The sequence below is a fragment of the Pseudophryne corroboree genome, chromosome 4, assembly GCF_028390025.1.
Source record: "Pseudophryne corroboree isolate aPseCor3 chromosome 4, aPseCor3.hap2, whole genome shotgun sequence".
Lineage (NCBI taxonomy): Eukaryota > Metazoa > Chordata > Amphibia > Anura > Myobatrachidae > Pseudophryne > Pseudophryne corroboree.
The window spans coordinates 526,286,890-526,311,645 of NC_086447.1; the positions used below are offsets into that span (position 1 = coordinate 526,286,890).

Below are 24,756 nucleotides of genomic sequence, written 5' to 3' on the forward strand. Positions count from 1 at the left end.
AGCAGGGGCCATGAAAACCGGAGGCAGTCAATATACCGGTTGTCGGGATCCCAGCTGGCAGGAGGCTGACACCGGAATCCTGACACCAGGGAAAATACCAGCGGTTGGAATACTGACCACCAGCCGAAATCCCCACTCGGGTGGAGGTTCACGCTACCACCTGAGGGGGAATATAACCCTGTGGCAATCGAAGGTTACCACCGGGCCCGAAGCGTGGCGAGTGTAGCGAGCCCACGAAGGGATATGCTGCACTCCCTGCTGGTATTCCGGCTGTCAGGATCCTGGCTTTGGCCTCCTGACCGCCGGGATCCTAACAGCCAGGATATTATACTGATCCCCATGAAAACACAGTGAGAGACTAGCAATTCATAATCAATAACCACTCCAACAGACAGAAACCTAAGCAAGGTAAGGAACAAGAACAAATATAGGAAAAACAAATGCGCACAAGGCAACATTATCAGCAAGGTGATGTAAGACATTCTAGGAAAAAAATATATTTGTTATCATTTCTATTAATTGAATGCACCATGTTAAAAGAAGATCAAAATGAATGCAAAAATCTCACAGCCCCTTTTTCTAAGACGAATATCACCCTAAACAAGTAGACATAGCAGTATATATAATAGCTAATGAGTCACATGGAGACCATAGATTTAAAGTGGCAATAATTTAAAAATCAGGTTTGTATTGCCATTTTAATGACTGTGGCTTTAAAGCTACAGGCTAAACACTGATATATCAGGGCTGTCTGCAATTTGAAGGCTATTGCATATTCTCCCCCTTGCACACATATGTTTTTAGGAGTCTTGAATGTGAAAAAGTAGACCATCTTATGTCATATTTGTAATACTTTAAATGCAGAGTACAGAATGACAATATTATGATTAATTTGATATTTAGTTTCGTGAATAAATATACATATTTAAAAACCTAATTGAATAATTTTATTTTTTAAAGCTAAGCCATGGGGCTGTATACAAATAATTAGTAGGTCCAGTGCTAGATCGGGCCTTGTGGGGAGTGAGTTCAGGTGCCGTTGCTGGCATTTATATGATGTTGCAACAGCAACTCACCCCTATTTGAATTGACGCCATGCACTTTACACCATGTAATCTTTAATAAACAATAAAAAGATATATGGGCTGATGGGTAGAGTTGTAGGCAATCTGAACACATCTTCACTTGCAATTGAAGGAGAGTAACTGGGGCATTCTCACATAGGCTACTCTATGTGGACAGGATTGTGGGCTATGCACAGTTGTACATGCTCCTAAGTACACCTGTTTTAGGTGGCTCTTCTGCACCTAGTTTTGGGATGGTGCAAGTCCTCACTGATAATGATGTTGGCTATGGTACCCAGAGTCGAGCTGCAACAATGCATACAGCTCTGTATATAGACACATTTTCACATTTAGTTCCATGCATGCTATGATGGAGAAATTATGGTCACTGTGCTACATTTCTGCTACATCCCCATAATGCCACATTCATTTCTGAGATATTGTAATAGTAATAGCGTATTCCCTTTATCCTGCCTGAGTACATTTATATTGTTAATCAGACAAAATGTACCGTTCCTAAACCATCTGACTATCTTCCTTTTTACCTCTGCAGTATGCTGTCTGGCTCGTCCTTTGGGTGTCTTGGAATGTATTTATTATTTGTTTCTATTTGGAAGCTGGGGAACTTTCCAAGGTAAGTTGATTTTCCTAATTATAATATAACAGTTGTCCATTAAGTCAACTTGTGTAGGGTATAGGTAAATAAGATAAAGCTATTGACATTTATGATATATTATTTTTATGCTAGTTAACAGCTCTTTGTGTCTTTTTGATACAGTAAGACTTTGTGTTATCCTTTTAGAGGTGATTATATGTTTTCTTAATATGTAATGTGTAATGGGTCCAATGCCTTCATGTCTAATTTCCATGTGTACATCAGATATTATTAGTAAATGTAGCTATGGAGCACGCATTAAGTTGTTCCCAAATTTGCTGGGATCGCAGAGTTTTTCCCTGCATAAGTGGTCTTATCAGCATGTTGGAAATGGTGCCATCAGCAATTTCAGTAGAATTTATTTATTTTCAACATAGTTGCTTAAGATGAACCGAACCTGCAGTGCGGCCCTAATAAATCATTCAATGTAATTTTACAAACTCTGCAATCATTTGAAATAAACACAACCTTACTATCCAAACTATTATAGAAACTATATGACATATAACAGGCTTTGTGTTTCTAAACGGAACAATATAGCTGAAATAACTGGTATACTTACCTGAACATGTCCCCCATGCTTGCCTGTTACTACAGATTCCATATTAGAAGGAAGCGGTTAACATACCTCCGCATGGGATCATAGTGTTCACAAAGCCAACGCCGGAATCCCGCACAGTGGTACAATGCCAGTGCTTCTTTCTCCATGGGTGTCCATGACACACATGGAGGGAGAATATAACGTGAGGCGAGTGCAGCACAGCTAGACACCATGCCCGCAGTGAACCCACAAGGGGTTTACTACCGCTCGCATACTGGTGGCCTGGATGCCGCTGTTGTTATACTTACAGCTGCTCCCCCGGCATCGGTAATTCATATCGAACACGGAAGCTGCTTCTCCAACATAACAGTCTGAATGACACCAGACTTATGCCAATATTTATAATTTAATATTTGCGGGATATCCCCTGAAAATGGCTGCAACCAATAGGCTACTACTTTGCAAATTTTTCCAAGGGCTGGTACTGACTCAGTACTCAGTGGTGCCAAGAGAGGGGGGTGAGAGGGTACTAATTACCCGGGCCCTGGTCTGATGGAGGGGCCCCCGGGCTCCCTCCACCTTACCTGACAGCAGCAGCTGCAGCTCTTCTCCTCAACCTAGCACATGCTGCTGTGTGCTGGACTGTAGTATGGCAAGGGAGGTGCTTAAAATAACAAAAAATAATGCATGGCCACACCTCCTCTGATTAGGCCACTGCCCCTGAAAAGTACCTGGGCCAAGCCAGGCTCTCTACTGTCCTGCTAGTACTGATTCCTTACAGGTGTGAGCTGAAGGCAGGATAAACATAATTAGCACATGGATAAGGCACCTCAATATTCTATGCATTTTGGCCATACAGATGGACTACTTCAGGGGTACAACAAAGAGGGAAAGTGTGATTAGTTGTGTATTTGTACCTTAAGTACTGAATAATGAGCTAGGTTGGGTTTGTGGGATAAAATAGTTTATTAATGATAACGAGAGCACAGTAATTTCAGTTGCATAACTGACAATACTCTAAGATTACTAATATCAGGTTGGGGCTGTCAGGGACTACCCTTTATAAGTATAGTGGAGGGTGACTGCTACACTTCCTTTTTGTTTATTTCTTTTCTTTGAGGTTCACAGATAACTCTTCAGGTAGCACCTCTGCTACAGTATGTATAGTCATGATTCTTTGTCTCACCAAGTGCTTTAGTTTGGTCCAACCAGAATGGCTTGCATGGTCAAGTAAATTAATTGTGCATATGTGTGGCATCCTGCTGTATAATAGATCTTACTGGTAAGCCTTAATTTGTTTGTCTGTAACCAGTCTGGTGTTGAATCTAGATTGCCTCTAAATCCTGGGGTTCAGGCTTCTTCACTCAATTGAAACTTTTCTCCATACAGAATCCTTCTTAATTAAATAGTGTCCAAATTCAATTTATGTGCACTCATTCTGGGTGATTCCTGTGTGGTCAACGTCGCCACTTGGTGGCCTCAGGGTTGACCAACAGAAGATTGCAAGTGTGATGTCAGCTGCTGTCAGTGCACAGGCTATGTGCTTGTCACCATCTTGCTGTCTATACTGGTTGTGGTGCTATCTCCTCATGATGAAAGACTGCAGGTTTGTAGGTCTGCAGATATCAGTGAGCATTCTTGCAGTGATTATGTTGCCATTCTCATTTAATGTATTTCATGATTAGATGGTTATACCTATTAGAGCTGTTGTTGTTGTTGTTTATTGTGAATGCCTCCATAATACATGGCACGGTATATGATTTTCCATTTTATTTTTTAATTTGTCTTTATTAGTACTTGGTTGTTTCTGTTGTGTATATATCTATGGTGGTGGTATTTAATTTGCTGCTTTCTGTTTCTGGTGTGCTTGATGGTAAAATGATGTGATAAGCTACTCAGAATGGCTGTCTTAGGATAGATAATAATTAACAATTATGCAAACACAGACATAAGAAGAACAAAGTCAGTGCTGGCTAAAAGCTCTACCATAAATGATACGTGTAGCAGACAGGTTCAGAGTTATTGTAAGAGACCAACATTGGCCTTCCCACTCCCACAAACTAGGGCTGTCTATTATGCTTTGTCTTAGGTGTGCTGTGACTGTAGTCACAAAAAAACCTGCACATGCCCAGATATTCAACCATTGGAAATGTGTACATAGATCTGTGAAACAGGTTTACAGTACGGAATACCAAAGGAAGGCCCAACTGAAGTAGAACAAAATACAGCTGCAATTTCATCATTCTTATTTGGTCGTCTCCAGGGGCAGATTGGGATGGAAAACCAGCCCGGGCAATTTATGGAAGCATCCTTAATGGGGGTGCTGTCTGATGAGGGGGTGGAGTCTGTTGAAAGGGGAGGGATCCCTCCTCATAGGGCCTGATTGTATGCAATTGCACCTTCCTTGTGTCTTTTGCTGCAGTTATGGCTAAGAATCAAGGCGGATTGGGAACTAAAAGAAGCCCTGTGCAAATTTGTAGAAGTGGCCCGACATGGGCAGCACAAGAGGTATAACATTCCGTGTAGCCATGGCACTGTCACTGAATGGCAGGGTTGCTGTACTGCAGAGATGCAATAACAGAGTGAATGAGGACAATGGCCTTCGTTCCGAGTTGTTCGTTCTCTAGCTGCTTTTAGCAGCATTGCACACGCTAGGTCTGCCGCCCTCTGGGAGTGTATCTTAGCTTAGCAGAATAGCGAACGAAAGATTAGCAGAATTACTACTAAATAATTCTTTGCAGTTTCTGAGTAGCTCCAGACCTACTCCTAGATTGCGGTCAGCTCAGTCCGTTTAGTTCCTGGTTTGACGTCACAAACACGCCCTGCATTCGACCAGCCACTCCCCCGTTTCTCCAGACACTCTCGCGTTTTTCCCTGACTGCGTTTTTTAGCACACTCCCAGAAAACGCTCAGTTACCCCCCAGAAACGCCCGTTTCCTGTCAATCATTCACCGATCAGCAGAGCGACTGAAAAGCGCCGCAGGATCCACAGCAAATCTACTAAGTTTTTAGTTAAATAACTAAGCGCATGCGCCCTGCGTGCCTTGCGCATGCGCATTTTGCAACAAATCGCATCATAGCGAAAATCGGCAACAAGCGAACAACTCGGAATGACCACCCATGTACTAAGTGCAGTGGGCTGCCTGTCATGTGGGGGGTGGGGCCACATGACAACACACAAAACAGGCCCCACAGACACATCTGCCTACCAGAAATCTTCCTGGTTTGCCCTATGGCCAATCCACTCCTGGGCGTCTTTATATCATGCTCTGTAACTACATACAAGTATATGTAGATAATTTAATTCTCTATTGTAAATATTGTAATGCAGTTTAAATTGTAAGGTACTAATATTATTAGGTAACAGACATGCAGGCGTGTGCTTCAGTTCTAGTTCAGTTACCTTTTTTGTTTCTAATGGTACATTTTCAATTAATAAAGATAAAACAAGACTTTGATGCCACTGTGCTACAGCTGCAGCGTATCAGATATCATTTTCGGCATACTGCTTATAAGCCAGTTATTCACATTACACATTCATGTTTTTCCTTTTGTGCATTCACAGCTGAGGATAAATATGACACCAACCCATAAAGACACTCATAAGTGTTTCCTCTTATTATAAAATGACACGTCGAGGCTGAAAACTTTTGTATAATAAATTGGTATAAAATGCAGAATAAAACATACCCTTCAGCAAGTAATGAATTAAAGTATAGCTTTATTTAGAAGTCACCGCAGGAGGTAAGATTATAGTTCTGCTCTGTGTTGGGAAATTTCAAACCTATTAGTATCACTTTAAAAACACATAAATTATGCTTTATATCACATTCTTCCAACAAATGTGTTGTACTCAAACAATACATCTATGTACTAAGCATTGCCAGAGGGATTGTTATAGTAATAACATTTATATATAGGCATTTCAATGAGAAATTTAATTCATACTTTTTACACTTTTACATGACCCTATTTTAATCCACTACCAGCTCAATCAAAAGTAATTGAGTTGAATTAAGCAAAATACTGATTAAAATAATTGCTGTATGAAGAAAATCTATAGTGTGCAGACCCCATTGTCAGATGCTGTTATTCTGCCTTTGAGGGTAACTGAAATGACTATACAGTACATAGCCACTTCTCTCCCACTATTTAAACATGCATATAATTGTAATTTGTACAATAGGCGCACAGGGAGTAATAAAGAATTAAATAAAAAAGAACTGTAATTCAGTCAAAAAAATTTTTTTATTATTTTTGCCATTTCCTGCAATCTGTTGCAATTCACAAAAAGGAATGTTTTACTTATTGGTATTTATCAATTAGTTGGTGCTGAGGCAGCAACTTCAATAAGAGGCTGTCCTAGCGAAGAGCTTAATAGTGAAGTGATAGTAATTGCTATCACTTCGCCACTGCAAAATCTCACATTGTATATACTAGAGATATGTTGTTCAGTTCTCCAGAAATCTGAATCAACATGAATTTTATGACTCCAAACCAAAGCCTGATCTGGATCCCCAGAGGAGACCCGATCTGAATTCCAGTTTGAATCTTCCCGTGGTTCGGAATTCTGATTTCAAAATCAAACTTTGTGCTTTGGATTGCAGAAATTACATGATTTGAGCTGTTTTTATTGATTTTTAGCAACAATTATGGACTACCAATCCAAAAACCAAATCCGAACCAAACCACTTGAGGGTGGTTTTGCCAAAACCCAAACATGCTGATGAATTAAAACCAAAACATGGGACACTCTCTGTCTGATTGGTCGCCGCTTAGCCCCGCCGGGAGTGCGTGTCCATGCCCCTTTTCTGGAGCACGCCCGCTTAGTTACAACCTTTATTTCTCTGACGTCCTAGTGGATGCTGGGTACTCCGTAAGGACCATGGGGTATAGACGGACTCCGCAGGAGACTGGGCACTCTTAAAAGAAAGATTAGGTACTATATCTGGTGTGCACTGGCTCCTCCCTCTATGCCCCTCCTCCAGACCTCAGTTAGTATCTGTGCCCGGCCAGAGCTGGATGCTCCCTAGGGGCTCTCCTGAGCTTCCTAGAAAAGAAAGTATTTGTTAGGTTTTTTATTTTCAGTGAGATCTGCTACGTGGGACTGAGGGGAGAGAAGCGAACCTACCTGCTTGCAGCTAGCTTGGGCTTCTAAGGCTACTGGACAGTGGACACCATTAGCTCCAGAGGGATCGAACACAGGCCCAGTCCTCGGTCGTCCGGTCCCGGAGCCGCGCTGCCGTCCCCCTTGCAGAGAAAGAAGAACGAAGAGAAGTTGAAAATCGGCGGCTGAAGACTCCGGTCTTCATTAAGGTAGCGCACAGCACTGCAGCTGTACGCCATTGCTCCCTTAGCACACCACACACTCCGGTCACTGATGGGTGCAGGGCGCTGGGGGGGGCGCCCTGGGCAGCAATTAGATTACCTTACTTTGCGAAAAGCACATAATACAGTCTGATAAACTGTATATGTACATTAACCCCCCGCCATTAAAGTACATAAAAGGACAGAAGCCCGCCGCTGAGGGGGCCGGGCCTTCTTCCTCAGCACACCGGCGCCATTTTCTCTTCACAGCTCAGCTAGAAGGAAGCTCCCCAGGCTCTCCCCTGCAGTATCCTGGTACACAAAGGGTAAAAAAGAGAGGGGGGGCACATAAATTTAGGCGCAAAACTGTGTATATAAGCTGCTATAGGGGAAAAATCACTCAGTATAGTGTACATCCCTGTATTATATAGCGCTGTGGTGTGTGCTGGCATACTCTCTCTCTGTCTCTCCAAAGGGCCTGGTGGGGGAACTGTCTTCAAATAGAGCATCCCCTGTGTGTGTGGTGTGTCGGTACGCGTGTGTCGACATGTCTGAGGTAAAAGGCTCCTCTAAGGAGGTGATAGAGCGGATAAGTGTGTGGGAGGGTGTCTCCGTCAACAACGCCGACACCTGTTTGGATATGTGTAAGTGCTGAGGTAAAATTATTGCACAAAAGGTTAGGGAACAGAAAGGAAATCTACCCTGGTCTGTCCCTATGTCACAGAGTCCTTCAGAGTCTCTCTATGTTCACTATCCAAAATAACAAAGTATCGACACGGAGTTTAACTCCACTGTCGACTACGATAATGCAAAGTTACAGCCAAGAGGGCTAAAAGATATTCAATATATGATTATTGGAATAAAAGATGATTTGCATATCACTGATGACTCATCTGTCCCTGACACGAGAGTACACATGTTAAGGGGAAGAATGCTGAGGTAAATTTCCCTCCTCTCATGAGGAAAAAGAGCGGGAATCTCCAGACAAGAGACGGCAGCTTCCCACAAGAGAATTCTCAGGCTGTATCCTTTCCCCACTAGGGCCAGGATGTGTTGAGAATCTTCCCCTTGGGTGTCCTGTTTGCACTAGCTATTCTCAGGGATCCTGCAGATAGCGTGCACATTCGAGTATACTACCCAGACCGGCGATTGTGTCGGCATGGGTTTATAGCGCTGTGGCAGCGTGGACAGGTACCTTATCAGCAGAGATTGAGACCCTAGTATGCATATAAATATTTTAAGATGCTATCTTAAGTGATAGATAGATATATAATTATAAAGCATGCCCAAAGGGACATGAGTATACTGGGTCCTAGAGACAAAAGCTATGTCGATTTCTGCTTGACGTGTCCTGTAGAATATACATTGGACAGATGATGCCGACTTAAGAGGCATATGGAAGGCTGAGGATTGTGTGGAGAAAGGTTCTCGGGCCTGGTCTCCACAGTTATAGCTGGTAATTCTGATATTTTGCCTTATATTACTGCACAGCCTTGGAAAGCACGACATTATTAAATGCAGCTTTTCGAATAAAGAAACAAGAAAGTCTGAGGTGCGTCCTTTCTTGTCAGAGCTGGGGGCAGAGGAAAGAAGCTGTACAACACAGCTAGTCCCCAGGAACAGAAGTCCTCCCCGGCCTCTACAAAAATCCACCGCATATCGCTGGGGCTCCACAGGCGGAGCTAGGCCCGATGGGGACACGCCTTCGTAAGTTCAGCCACAAGTGGGTTCACTCCCTGTTAGATCCCTGGGCAATAGAAATTGTATCGCAGGGATACAGGCTGGACTGTGAGAAGATGCCCCCTCACCGAGGACCCGGCGGGCTTCCCCCCCAAGAGAGGGAGCCAGTGTTAACTGCAATTCGTAAATTGTATCTTCAACAGGTGGTGGTCAAGGGTCCCCTCCTTCAACAAGAGGGTGTTATTATTCGACCATGTTATAATCCCGAAACCAGACGGTTCGGTTAGACCCATATTGAATTAAAATCCCTGAACATATACCTGAAAAGGTTCAGGTTCAAGATGGAATCGCTAAGAGCGGTCATTGCATGCCTGAAATGAATCGGGACATAAGGGATGCATACCTTCGTGTCCCCATTTATCCACCTCATCAGGCGTACCTCAGAATTGCGGTACGGGATTGTCATTACCAAGGTAATGGCGGATATGATGGTGCTCCTGCGGAAGCAAGGTGTCACTATTATCACATACTTGGATGATCTCCTCATAAAAGCGAGATCAAGAGAGCAGTTGCTGGACAGCGTATCACCTTCTCTGGAAGTGAAACGGCAACACGACTGGATTCTATATATTCCAAAGTCGCAGTTGGTTCCTACAGCTCATCTGCCTCGCCTAGGCATGATACTAGACACAGACCAGAAGAGGGTTTATCTCCCGATAGAGAGAGCTCAGGAGCTCATGACACTGGTCAGGAATCCATTGAAAACCAAAACAGGTGTCAGTGCATCACTGCACTCGAGTCCTGGGAAGGATGATGGCATCATACGAGGCCATCCCCTTCGGCTGGTTCCATGCAAGGACAATGGAACTTACTGGACAAGTGGTCCGGATCACATCTTCAGATGCATCGGTTAATCACCCTATCCCCCAGGGCCAGGGTGTCTCTCCTGTGGTGGCTGCGGAGTGCTCACCTTCTCGAGGGCCGCAGATTCGGCATTCAGGACTGGGTCCTGGTGACCACGGATGCAAGCCTCCGAGGGTGGGGGCAGTTACACAGGGAAGAAAATTCCAAGGTTTGTGGTCAAGCCAACAGACTTGCCTTCACATCAATATCCTGGAACTAAGGGCCATATACAACGCCCTAAGTCAAGCGGAGTTCCTGCTTCGCTACCAACCGGTTCTAATCCAGTCAGACCGCAGGGGCTCATGTGAACCGCCAGGGCGGCACAAGGAGCAGTGTGGCAAGGGTAGAAGCCACCAGAATTCTTCGCTGGGCGGAGAATCAAGTAAGCGCACTGTCAGCAGTGGTCATTCCGGGAGTGGACACGACCTCCACCCGGGAAAGTGGTGACTTCATCAGGGAGTCTTCACGCAGTTTTGCAAATTGATGGAAACTGCCTCAGGTGGACTACATGGCGTCCCACCTCAATAAAAAGATAAAAAAGGTTTTACGCTGGGTCAAGGGACTCTCAGGCGATAGATGTGGTCGCACTAGTAACACCGTGGGTGTTCCAGTTGGTCTATATATTCCCTCATCTTCCTCTCAGACCCAAGGGCTGAGAATTGTAATAAACGGAGGAGTGTGAACAATATTCTTTGCTCCGGATTGGCCAAGAAGGACTCGGTACCCGGAACTGCAAGAGGTGCTCTCAGAGGACCCATGGCCTCTGCCTCTCAGTCAGGACATGTTGCAACAGGGATCCTGTCTGATCCAAGACTTACCGCGGCTGCGTTGGACGGCATGGCGGTTGAACGCCGGATCCTAGCGGAAAAGGGCATTCCGGATGCAGTTATTCCTACGCTGATAAAGGCTAGGAAAGACGTGACAGCAAGACTTTTTCACTGTATATGGCGAAAATAGGTTGCTTGGTGTGTGGCCGGGAAGGCCCTACAGAGGAATTCCAGGGGGGTCGATTCCTGCACTTCCTACAGTCAGGAGTGACTATGGGCCTAAAATTAGGATCCATAAAGGCCAAGATTTCGGCCCTATCCCTTTTTCTCTCAAAAAGAACTGGCTTCACTGCCTGAAGTTCTGACGTTGTTACAGGGGTGCTGCATATTCAGCCCCTTTTGTGCCTCCAGTGGCACCTTGGGATCTTAACGTGTGTTGGATTCCTAAAATCCCACTGGTTTGAGCAACTTAAGACCGTGGAGCTAAAATATCTCACGTGGAAAGTGGTCATGCTTTTGGCCTTAGCTTGGACTAGGCGTGTGTCAGAATTGGCGGCTTTGTCATGTAAAAGCCCATATCTGATCTTCCATATGGAAAGGGCAGAATGGAGGACTCGTCCCCAATTTCTCCCTAAGGTGGTATCATCGTTTCATTTGAACCAACCTATTGTGGTGCCTGCGGCTACTAGGGACTTGGAGGATTCCAAGTTGCTGGACGTAGTCCGGGCCCTGAAACTTTATGTTTCCAGGACGGCTAGAGTCAGAAAAACTGACTCGCTATTTATCCTGCATGCACCCAACAAGCTGGGTGCTCCTGCTTCAAAGCAGACTATTTCTCGCTGGATCTGTAGCACCATTCAGCTTGCTCATTCTACGGCTGGACTGCCGCATCCTAAATCAGTAAAAGCCCATTCCACGAGGAAGGTGGGCTCTTCTTGGGCGGCTGCCCGAGGGGGTCTCGGCTTTACAACTTTGCCGAGCTGCTACTTGGTCGGGTTCAAACACTTTTGCAAAATTCTACAAGTTTGATACCCTGGCTGAGGAGGACCTTGAGTTTGCTCATTCGGTGCTGCAGAGTCATCCGCACTCTCCCGCCCGTTTGGGAGCTTTGGTATAATCCCCATGGTCCTTACGGAGTACCCAGCATCCACTAGGACGTCAGAGAAAATAAGAATTTACTCACCGGTAATTCTATTTCTCATAGTCCGTAGTGGATGCTGGGAGCCCGTCCCAAGTGCGGACTCTCTGCAATACATGTATATAGTTATTGCTTAACTAAAGGGTTATTGTATGAGCCATCTGTTGAGAGAGGCTCAGTTATTGTTCATACTGTTAACTGGGTATAGTTATCATGAGTTGTACAGTGTGATTGGTGTGGCTGGTATGAGTCTTACCCTGGATTCCAAATCCTTTCCTAGTAATGTCAGCTCTTCCGGGCACAGTTTCCCTAACTGAGGTCTGGAGGAGGGGCATAGAGGGAGGAGCCAGTGCACACCAGATAGAGTACCTAATCTTTCTTTTAAGAGTGCCCAGTCTCCTGCGGAGCCCGTCTATACCCCATGGTCCTTACGGAGTACCCAGCATCCACTACGGACTATGAGAAAAAGAATTACCGGTGAGTAAATTCTTATTTTTTCCATACCCCCACTTCAACATTTCCACTTCAACCAATGGTTGTGTGTATTTTAATACAGAATGATGTACACTTGTATGTTGTTATAATATTAATTATATTTGTAAGTGCATAGACTAAGTAGTAGGAGGAGTTGGGAATAGTAAGGGGAGGAGTCAGATGCTGACACTGAGGTGGGCCTGTGTGCTTAAAAAATGCCAGGGCCTATTTTTGGTCCCAGTCCGGCCCTGCACACCACAATGCCCGTTATACATTATGCCACACACTGCAATACCCCTGAGACATTATACCACATACCACAATGCCCGTGATATAATATGCCACACACCGTAATGCCTGTTACACATACCGCAATGCCCGTTATACCATATGCCACACACTGCAATGCCCGTTATACATTATGCCACACACTGCAATGCCCCTGAGACATTATACCACAGCATACCACACACCGTAATGCCTGTGACACATTATGATACACACCGCAATATCCGTGACACATTATGCCACACACCGCAATGTCTGTGACACATTATGCCACACACCGCAATGCCCATTACACATTAAGCCCTACAGTAAGGCTTGTAATTACTTTTAAATTACCTGCTCATTGCCAGGGGTTATATGCTCTTGGTTTCATGCACAGTGCCAGGGGTTTTCATGCTCAGGGTGTCATGCTCATTGCCAGGGGTTTCATGTGCTAGGTGTTATGCTTGTTGCCAGGGGGATCATGTGCTGGGTGTCAAGCTCATTGCCAGGGGGTAAAATTCATTGCCAAGGGTTTCATGCACTGGATGTCATGCTCATTGCTAGGGGGTAATGCTTGTTGCCAGGGATTTCATGAGCTAGGTGTCGTGCTTGTTATCAGGGGGTAATGCTTGTTGCTAGGGCTGTGCCCCCAGTGCCACATATGGCCCCAGTGCCAGATATTTCCCCACAGTGCCAGATAAAAATATGCCCCCATAGTGTCAGTGACAAATATGCCCCCAGTGACAAATATGCCCCCACAGTACCAGATACACATATGCCCCAGTGCCAAATATGCCCTCCTAGTGCCAGATACACATATGCCCACAGTGCCCCATATGCCCCCTTCAGTGCCAATTACACATATGCCCCAGTGCCAAATATGGCCACCCAGCACCAAGTACACACCCTCACCCCGCTTCTGTGCTATATGGGAAGCAGGGTACAGTCTGTAAGTACGGGAAGGAGCCAGAGGGCACATCGTGCGCCTCTCCTGTGTCCATCCTGTGTCTCCAGCGGCGTGTCTGTCAAATGAAAAGCCGGTTCGTGAGCCAATCCGAGCTCGCAGACCGGCAGCTGCAGCTCCTGATTGGCTGCCGGTCCGCGAGCTCTGATTGGCTCATGAACCAGCACTTCATTTGACAGACACACCGCCGCCACCGGAGACCCAGGAGGGACACAGGAGAGGTGAGCTCTACGCCCTCCGGATCCTTCCCAAACTCACACACAGCAGCAGTCAGTGGCTGCGCCCCCGCAGCCCTGTGCCTCCAAGCCTCCGCAGTAAGCCAGCTCTAGGCATAGGCAAACTAGGGCATTTGAAATGCCTAGGGGCACAAGCAGCTTCTGTGGATTAAAATGATATACAGCATGCCTATATTCTGTGTGTGACTGTGGCTGTATCTGCATACAAAATGCTACGTTACAGTGTATTCCTGGAAATCACTGTAACATAGCATTTCTTATGCAGATGCAGCCACAGTCGCACACAGAATATAGGCATGCTAATTATCATTATATTCCTAGTCACATAGCAATGAAAATAAGACACATTTTCTGCAACAAAAAAAAAGGCACCCAACGTTAGCAGAGCTGGACAAGAGCTGCATGGCATATTGAGGTAAGATGTATGAGGACACATCTGTATCCAAGCAGAGGTAGAGGTCACAGTGTTAGTGGACATGTAAGTGCTGTTTTTGTGTAGGTTCATTGTACAATAGTGTTCGGCGTATGTGTAAGGGGCATTATATGTGTTATGTGTATAAATGCATAAATAATGTGCCACATACAGTATGTGTAAGGGGCATTATGTGTGTCATTAAGTATATAAGGGCATTAATAAAGGTTGGCATAATGTGTAAGGTGCATTATGTTTATAAGGACATTAATAATGTGTGTCATATGTGTGTAAGGTGCATTACTATTTGGTATTATGTGTATAAAGGCATTACTAATGTATGGCATTATGTGTATAAGGTGCTCTACTGTGTGGCGTAATGTATAGAAAAGATACTACTGTGTGGTCTCATGTGAATAAAGAACAATATGGTGTGGTGTAATGTGAATAAGGAGCAATTAAGTGTGATGTAATGTGAATAAGGGGCACTACTGCGATTAGTAATGTATATAAGGTATAGTGGTACTAATGTGTGATATAATGTGAAGAATGGACACTATTGCATGATATAATGTGAATAAAGTTGCACTACTGTGTGTCATAATTTAAATTGGGGGTACTATTGTTCGGCCATGCCCCTTCCCAAAAGAACATGCCCCTTTGTGGGCTGCGCGCCAAGTGTGTGCACTGTTCCTATTTAAAATTCGGGGGGTAGGAGCACCAAAATGAGGACTACTATGACTGAGGTGTGATGATGGGAAAGGTTTGCAGGCTCAGAGCCGGAACTAGCAGAAGTGCTTGGTGGCACCAGCCAAAATCTTGCCTAGGGCATCATATTGATTAGGGCTGGCTCTGCTCCACAGTGGCTGTGGGGGTGGGAGTTACGCCACTGCACGTGCTGTACTCAGTGGTATGAGACTCATGCTCTTTTCTGTGATACTCCCATTAGTTTGGCTGAAGGGTGAGTTCTGCTTTTGCTTCAATAAAAAATACTTTTAAAAGAAACTTAATCTGCATTTTAGGTTAAAAGACAATTAACTCCATAATAAAAGTTTTAATTTTCATTCGCACTTTTCACCCTGCAATAGGCTTCATTTGAACAAAAAAGACCTCAGTCAGAGCAGTTTTCAAAAATCAAATGATTCTTAATGTCCGATTTCTGAGTGTAGAAAGAATTGGTTGAAGTCACTCAATTTCCTTTTTTAGTACTTTATTGAAGTTAACTATGGAGAAGTGGATTATTTTCAATCTTTTCCAGTTACTTCAAAGATGTTTCATTTAGCAACCAGAGAGCTTCAGATAGGGAAGAGAGGATAAGAAAAACCCTGTGCAGAGCTTATAAATTACAGGTAGTAGGTGAATTTGGCTTCTCGCACTAATAACATATGCTGACTTTTCTGGCGGTTCCCTGCGATTGTGTCATCAAGGCTCCACCCCCCCACTATACAATGACTGCATAACCGGCATTGTAAAGCAGGGGACAGGGCCGCAATGACTCAATCAGCGTGAATCATGCCATCAACTCCTCCCACTTTTCCACTAGATGTGGGGTGAGCAGTAGACAGTTCAATGGGTGCAAGCTGGATGCAGAAGGCTTGCCCACTTTTCCGGGTGCCACCCAATTTTCAGGAGCCTCCTATCCATTCCAGGAGAGTAGGCATGTATAACTAATAATCATTAGTACGTTGCCAGGAGTGCCTCACTAGCTCTCACCTAGTTCCCTCCAGAAGATAAATACAGGCAAAGAGGGGGGGAATCAATTGATTGCGTAAATTTAACTGCAAAAATAACTGACTTTTTCACATTTTTTTTTCTGCTGTAAAATGTACCTGCTACAGGTATCATGCGAAAAACACAAGATCCTGGATAAGGAAAACTTGCCTATTTTTGACATCAGTAGAATCAGACAGTCCTAACCAATGCAATAATATCACTTAGATAGTTCTGCTATGAAGAGAATTACGGTATATTTAGATTTAGCAAATAGAAATATTCTGAGACAAAGAAAACCATAAACCTGTGAAATGTCGATTAATCAGTCTGAGAGCTAAGGTGCAACAATCGGCCTGATTCAGAGGTGCTTGCAGGGGCATAGGGAGGGTGGAACAAGTGGAGCTTTTGCTCCAGGCGCTGCTGGGGACAGAAGGCGTTGGCTCACTGCACAGCTGAGAGCCGAGATCTCGGGCAGGGGTAGGAGGAGATGACTAGTAGAGAGGGAAGGGGTGGCCACCACACTTTCTGCATGTTGCTTATCACTGATTGCACAGTACAGAGAGTCCAGTGCAGTGCAGTGTGGTGTGTTGTTAGGGAAGAGGGGAGGTTTGGAGTCTTGTCAGAAGAAGCTTCTTGGCTGTCAGGGATCTGCATTCAGTGACCTGGAACATGCAGGCAATGTGGGGCCACCCCTTCCCTTTCCTCAGTCTTTTCCTTCTACCCACGAGGTCCAGCCTGTCAATCGCATAGAAGCTCCGCCCCTCCAGGCTGGAACGAGGAGCTTCTCTGCTGCTGCCCTCTTGGTGAGAATTACTGTGTGTATACTGTGTGTTTATGTCTGTGTATACTGTGTGTTTATTTGTTTATATCTGTGTTTGTGTGTAAATGTGTGTATATGTCTGTGTGCTAATGTGTATACATGAATGTGTGTGTTTATGTGTGTATATATATATATATATCTCTTTGTTTACAGTATGTGTGAGTATGTGTGTGTTTATGTATGTATGTGTGTATATGTGTATGTCTGTGTATATTTGTGTGTTTGTGTGTGTGTGTGTGTGTGTGTGTGTATATATATCTGTATATTTGTGTGTTTATGTATGTCTGTGCCTAAATGTGTGTGAATCTATGTATGTGTGGTGGTGGTGGGTGGGGGCGCCGTGACACGACCCTGCTCCGGGTGTCATGTCTCCACGCTACGGTTCTCGGTGCTTGCAATATCAATGTCGAACACAGAGGAGCGTTTTTATTGGGAGGTAAACATCAGGACTATTTTCTGGGTGTTCTATAGTTAGCCACTGCAAATTTGTTTGCTGCTGGAGAGGCCCCATTGTCTTAGGAGAGACACAGGTTAAATGGTCCAACCGATGTGTGCCCCATGTTTCCATTTATCTGCATGAGCGGCAGACGTGAGATGCCAGCAGTGCCATCTAATACCACTTTTAGACAGAAAAGTTTGAAAGTCTCGGCAATTACCCGACATTTCAATACCGGGTAGTTTTGCTGGGACCTGCATGACCCAACTGTCACACAGACAAGCAAATTACCGGGTCGAGAATTTTGACCCGGTTATTTGCGGATCAACACGGGTATTTTGTCTGTGTGAAAGGGTCAACCTGGGTCGAAATTCCTGTGTCCTGGAAATTTCAACCCGGGTTGACCCTTTCACACAGAGAAAGGACCCGTGTGTTTCATGAAATCACCAGGTGGAATTGCTTCACCTGGTAATTTCAGTTTCTGTCTGAAAGTTGTACGAGTCATAAACATATTTGATCAAGTTCACTGCTACCAAAATCATATCTGCATATGCAGCTGCATACACCTCTGAATCAGGCACTATGGGGTCTATTTACTAAGTCTTGGATAGAGATAAAGTACCAGCCAATCAGCTTCTAACTGCCATTTTTCAAACCCAGCCTGTAACATGGCAGTTAGGAGCCGATTGGCTAGTACTTTATCTCCGTCCACTTTATCTCCATCCAAGGCTTAGTAATTATGTCTGAGAGGATGGGACTTTGGACAAAGACAAAAAAAAGTTTAAAGAGCAATGCGATTATGTTACATATTACAAATCATCATTTTCTGCGGGATCAGACTGCTGGTGACACATTGTCACCATTGTCATTGTTTATGTTCAATTGTAATAGCAACATTTATTCAATCACATATTCATATTCTTGTCATAATAAATTGGATTGATTACCGTTATATTATTATTTTTTAAATTAATTCCTCATTTCATGGGTTTTATAGCATTGCATTTGTGTAAGCATCTTTTCTAAATTAGGCTGTGATTGCATATTAAGTCATGGAGTAACTGAAGTGTTCCTGAAAGTATCAGCTTTTAAACACATATTAATCTTAGTATTGACTAAATGTTAAGCATGAGATAGAGTTTGGTTCGGTGATCAGCTGACATGAAGGAGGTAAGGTAGATTAGGCCCCATAAAGATAAAATGAACATATTACACATATAGTGACACATGGGAAGTGTGGGACACTAAACAAAGGGGGGCCTATTGACACTTGGGTGAGGGGGCTCTGCCACTCGGATCTATTACCACTAGAGAGGTGGGCGTAGTGATGCTGGGGATATTTTGCCACTGGGGGGTCTATTTCTGATTGGGGGTGGGAAATAATGTTACAATGGGTTCCTATGGACATGGGAGAAAAAAATTGGAAATAAAATACAGACTTGGAGTTTTTAAAAGCAGTATCAACGTGCACATCCATGATCCAGTGCTGACTCTACGCTTCCTCTACTGAGACATTTTGCAACAAAATGTACCAGGGTTCAAAGCAATGTCTAATCTGGGAAGGGAAGAAAGTCAAAACACTGTGGAGGTCATTTACAAATCACAAAGATCTGCTGCATATTGCAAAACTCCGCTTAGGACCTGCCATGCCACTTCATTTACACAAATACAACTAGATAGATGACAAGGCTAGCATTGCAGTGCATAATGGCAGCATTTGTAGAAAGAATGTTGCAGAGGACCTAATTCAGACCAACGGCAGTGATCGCAGTCTGAAGCCCTGTGGGGAGTGTGCTTGCGCAGTTGACGCACTGCATGTGTGCACCCTGTGAAGCCTAGTGAGATGCGAAAGCATCTCATGGCTGTGCTGCGATCTCCTCTGCCATATTGACAGGCAGAGGAAGGAGGGGGTGTGCCAACGGCATTAGAACGTCGTTGGTGGGGGCGGACCGTTGGGGTGGTCCGAGATGGCTGCATGACATCACACGCAGCCGCTGAGACACGGAATGCGGCAGGTAGCTGCCTGCCAGCGCAGCTAGGCTGCGCAGGCAGGGAGCTACTCGGCGGGTGCAAAAGCATCACCACCATGCGATGCTTTTGCACCCATGTGGGGGGGGGGAGCAGGGCCTGACATGGGCGGCGGACTAGCCCTGTGCTGAGCGCCCCCCCCCCCCCGCATGTCTGAGAATCTGATCATAGATGTGCTAAATTTAGCACATCTACGATAAGCTCTGAATCACCCCCAGAGACTGAAAGGAGTTGGTCAGAGTGAGAGCACTCGTGGCAAACTACAGTGCATACCAACCTAGGAGGAGGGGGCCCATGTGCAGACTGTGATCAGGACACCTCCTTTCCAGCGGTGCAGTAGACTCTGGCATTGTGCCAGAATTTACTGCGCATGCGCAGGTCTCTGAGAAAATGGCACCCATCCCTTGTTCCCGAGAACATCTCTACTGTGATTGCACAAACCACTGGGAAAATGGCCATAACAGACATTTTCATGGTGATTTTTGTAGTAAGCACTGAGCCAATGTAGCAGTAAGTATAGTTAAATTGGGTTTAGAATGTGCATTGTGCCTCCCCCCTGGACCCAGGGGCCTGTGTGCACCACACACCTTACAACCACTATAGATACACCTTAATGGTATTAGGATCCTGGCTCTTGGAATGCCGGCGGTCAGAATACCGACAGTGGAATCCCGACATGAGGGATCCCAACACCTTAAGTGTTCTAACTCTAACCACCTACCACCTAACCCTTCCTTCCAGCAGCATGACCATAACTCCTCCCCCCCACAGCCTAACCCTAGCCCTCCCCAGTTGTACCGAACCCTAACCCAACCACCTTAGTGCCTAAACCTAACCCTTCCAGCAGCCTAATTGTTACTCCTCCTCCCCGCAGCCTAAAACTAACCTCCCCCCTGCAGCTTGCTGATAACCCACCCCGGCATAATACTTACAATGCCAGACGTCGAGATTCCGGTGCTGGCATTGTGATCCATGTTGGGATCCAGGCATCAGTCTTCTGACCAGTGTCGGGATTCCAGCCTCGGTATTCTGACTGCTGGCATCGTGACTGCCAGTACGCTGACCCCACAGTAAGGCAAAAAATGGGTCCCATTAAGAGTATGGGAAGAAATGTAAAGACTGGAAGGCCTTAGTTGGACTGGCGTTTAGGGATCCGATACACCAGTGCAACTAAGACCTTTTAATCTTTACGTTTCTTCCTATACTCTTAATGGAACCCATTTTGTTGCCCTTCTGTGGGGAAGTGCACTTCTGGCTGTGTAATAATAAAAAGCTTCACAAACCCAAGTTTTTTAAAACAGTATTAACATTTCCTCTCTCACATGTTTAATTAAAGCCACAAATGTGACTAAATTGAGCAGTATTTTAAAGAGAGAAAAAAAAAAGCTTGCTTCATTTACAAGGATGATTGCTCAACCAGACACACTTCTTGGTGGTAAATACATCTCCTGAGAGTGGAGCAAAGCCAAGAAGTTTGTGGTGTGCACGAGTACATTTTATAAATTACATCAAAGAAGGCTGTAATTTTGTTCTCATTATATTGTCTTTCAAGATTTTGTTTTAGGGACTTCAAGGAAATGATCAGAATAAAGTGTGGTAAAATTTGCTAATACGGTGACAAAAAAACATGTTTAATGTCTATGGGCCTAATTCAGGTTGGATCACAAATAGCAATCCAACTGCAGTTTTCCATTGGCCCCTACTGCGTGCATGCACAGTTAATGTTAATGGCTAGCATTGATTGACAGGTGGAGGCGGAGACAGAGCGGTGCGGGGGCGGAATTGTGAAACTAAGGTGTGGCGGCAGAGCCTAGGACATTTGGAATGCCTAGGGGCACAAGCAGCTTCTGCTGATTAAAATGATATGCAGCATGCCCATATTATGTGTGTGACTGCGGCTGTATCTGCATATGAAATACTACATTACAGTGTATTCCTGGAAATCACTGTAACATAACATTTCGTATGCAGATACAGCCACAGTAGCACACAGTATACAGACATGCAGCATATAATTTTAATCAGCAGAAGCTGCATGTGCATCCTAGCCACATAGCAATGCAAATAAGATGCATTTTCAGCATAAAAGGCGCCTGACATTAGCAGAGCTGCCAGCTGACTCACGCAAGGCATCTCCTGCTGCATGGCATATTGAGGCAAGATGTATGATGACACATCTGTATCCAAGTAGAGGAAGAGGTCACAGTGTTAGCAGCCATGTGAGTATGTGTGCGAGTGGGTTGGTTGTGCAGTAGTGTTCAGCATGTGTGTAAGGAGCATTATGTGTGTCATGTCATGTGTATAAATGCATTAATCATGTGTGGCATATGTGTAAGGGACATTATGTGTATACAGACATTAATAATGTGTGTCATATGTGTGAGGGGCATTACTGTGTGGTATGTGTATAAATGCATTACTAATGTGTGACATTAAGTGTATAAGGTGCTCTACTATGTATATGTTACGTATAGAAAGGGCACTACTGTGTGGTGTAATGTGAATAAAGAGCAATACGGTGTGGTGTAATGTGAATAGGGAGCAATATGGTGTGGTGTAATGTGAATAAAGAGCAATATGGTGTGGTGTAGTGTGAATAAAGAGCAATATGGTGTGGTGTAATGTGAATAAGGAGAAATTTAGTGAGTTGTAATGTGAATAAGGGGGACTACTCTGAGGAATAATGTATATAAAGTAAAGTGGTGCTATTGTGTGATGTACTGTGAATAAGGGACACTATCGCATGATATAATGTGAATAAAGTTTCACTACTGTGTGGTGTAATTTGAATTGGGGTACTATTGTGTGGCCATGGCTCTTCCCAGCAAGAACATGCCCCTTTTTTGGGCTATAGGCTGAATGTGTGCACTCTTCCTGTTTAAAATATAGGGGGTAGGAGCACCAAAATGAGGACTGCTATGGGTGATGGTGCTGGAAAAGGGGTGCAGGGTCAGAGGCGGAACTAGCGATGGTGTTAGGGGGCGGCCTAGGCATCATATTGATTAGGGCAGGCTATGCATGGTGGCATGGTGTGGGTATTATTGGTGTAGCTTCATGTTGTCACACGCAGCCGCTGTAATGTAAAAAATGGTGGCAGGCCTCCTGCCGTCGCAGCCAGGCTGCCCCGACAGGAGGCATCCACAATTTCAGCGATCATACTGAAATTGCAGCTCAATCACAATTTTCAATGTGATAGCATCGCTGGGTGCCTTGTGATGGGCGGTCCCCAGCATGCGAGCAAAAGGATTGTAAATTCTGCTGTTTAGCAGAATTTACAATCCTTACTGAATTAGCTCATATGTTTTGTGTATAGTATATAGAGTAGTAGTATAAAAGTATAATCTGTATACACAGTATGAGCACTATCCTGTGAACCTTCTGTGCCTTACATTTTTTCAAAAAACGGTTTAGAAATTGTCAGGTTTTTTTTTATGATTGAATTACATTAAGAACATCTATTTAAAACATATCTAACAAGATTTTATTTAAAAAAAAAGAAAAAAATTGACCATTTTTTAAAAACATCAGTTAACCATTGATGGCCAAAATATTTGTTGGTCCATGGATGATCAGAACATTGTGACCATTGGCAGGGGCTGGCTGGCAACTTTCAACTTGGGGGGCAGACTCAAGCAAGCAGCCCAGCTTTTTACAGGGAATCTGCAGTCAAGTGGCCCTGGAACACTTAAATTGCACTGGCCTGGGGGGCAGATGGCACCCTGCCCCCCAGCCCAGCCAGCTCCTGACCATTGGGAACCTACATTTTCCTAACTGCTGCTTGTCTCTGCAGCCCTCTAGCATACACAAGCAAGGTAAGGGGGACTTCTATTACATTTCCCTAGCGGCTGCTAATGTCCACAGCAACGTGGTGGTGGGATGCTGCCAGTCTGCCCAATCAGCAGTGATTGGCAGTGTAAGGATGTGCCCTGTGGCTGGGCTGGGCCTTCGAACACAACCTCGCCGGAGGGACCTCGGAATTCCCTGACCCGCGGACGATGGACGTTGTGAAGAACTTTGTAGGGACTACAAAGGAAAAAGGGGGGGGAAATGTAAGGATGTGCCCTGTGGGCACATCCATGTTGCTGTCCCTAGTTGGGGACAGCGCTGGGGCAGCTTGTCTGTCCCCAGCCCTTGGTGCGTGGCGGCGGGTGTCCGGTGCAGGGATTACCTTTTTCCCTGCACCGGACCAGAGACTGCGGGGGCGTTTGAATCTTGGCGCCCTCCGGGAGCCAATCGCGGCTCCCGGAGCGGCAGCCAATCGGAGAGGGACGCGGCGAGCCAATCGGCGCTCGCCGCGTCATAGGCCCCGCCCCCGGCGTCTGACATCAGACGCCGGGCGGGAGCCTGAAGAAAAGGCCGCGCCGAAGAGCGGCAGAAGAGACGGGCGGAAGAAGAGGAAAGAAGACGCCGCGCGGAGGAGAGGAGAAGAGCTCCGGTGGCCGCTGAAGAGGCCTGAAGACTCCAGCCCTCGGAAAGAAGATGTCCATCGGCGGCTGGACGCGGCGCGACGACGGCGGCGCCGCTGGCCAGGACGGGCCAGCGGCCGAAGATTAAAGAAGAGCGGCGGAGGGGTCACCAGGGGTGGGAAGCAAAGGGCTGCCGAAGCTCCCCCCTGGTGCCTCTCCCAGCGGGTCAGGTAGGCCCTTCTCAGGTGCCCCTGTACCCGCCCCTCCCTAGACCACCGGGTGTTCGGGCATTAGGCCCGTGGGCAGAGTCAGGCCCTCTCGGCCTGTGGGCATTCAGTCGGGCCCTCTCGGCCCGTGGGCACATAGTCGGGCCCTCCTGGCCCGTGGCCAAGTAGGGACACATTAAGGTGACCCTGGGCATTAGGCCCAGGTCACCCAACGGGCACCAGTTAGGCGGGCACTAGGCCCGGGGCACAATCCAGGCACTAGGCCTGTGGGACAGATAGAGGGCATTAGGCCCTAGTGTATTTTGGCCGAATAGGTATATATAAGGTGACCCTGGGCACAAGGCCCAGGTCACCCAACGGGCAGCGAGTTAGGCGGGCGCTAGGCCCGTGGGCGAAATCAGGCCTCCGGCCTGTGTGCAGTTAGGGGGCGCTAGGCCCAGTGAATTAGAGCCCCCGGGGTGAATACAGGTGGCCCTGGGCGCTAGGCCCAGGCCACCCCGAAGTATTTAGGAAGGCAGATCTGAGGCCCACCTAAGGGAAGGCACAGGAGGTGGGTAGGCCGTGCGGTGCCCACCCCCTTCCAGCGGCAGGTAGGGATTTAAAGGGACAACACCGTGTGATATTGCATTCCGATATTGTGATGTATGTTGTTACCGTGCAGGGCAAAATGTCTGTGTTTGCATAGTTTTGTTGCACCACACCCACAGAGCTAGTT

The 24,756-nt window shown here is 45.7% G+C and overlaps 1 protein-coding gene across 1 annotated transcript in view; it reads left to right on the top strand.

The window, feature by feature from the left end:
* Positions 1 to 24,756, top strand: part of NKAIN2 (sodium/potassium transporting ATPase interacting 2) — a 1,538,622-nt gene that overhangs the window by 618,853 nt on the left and 895,013 nt on the right. Inside the window, exon 3 of the mRNA XM_063917263.1 lies at positions 1,618 to 1,698. Coding sequence (XP_063773333.1) covers positions 1,618 to 1,698 — 81 coding nt within the window. The remainder of the gene's footprint in view (positions 1 to 1,617; positions 1,699 to 24,756) is intronic.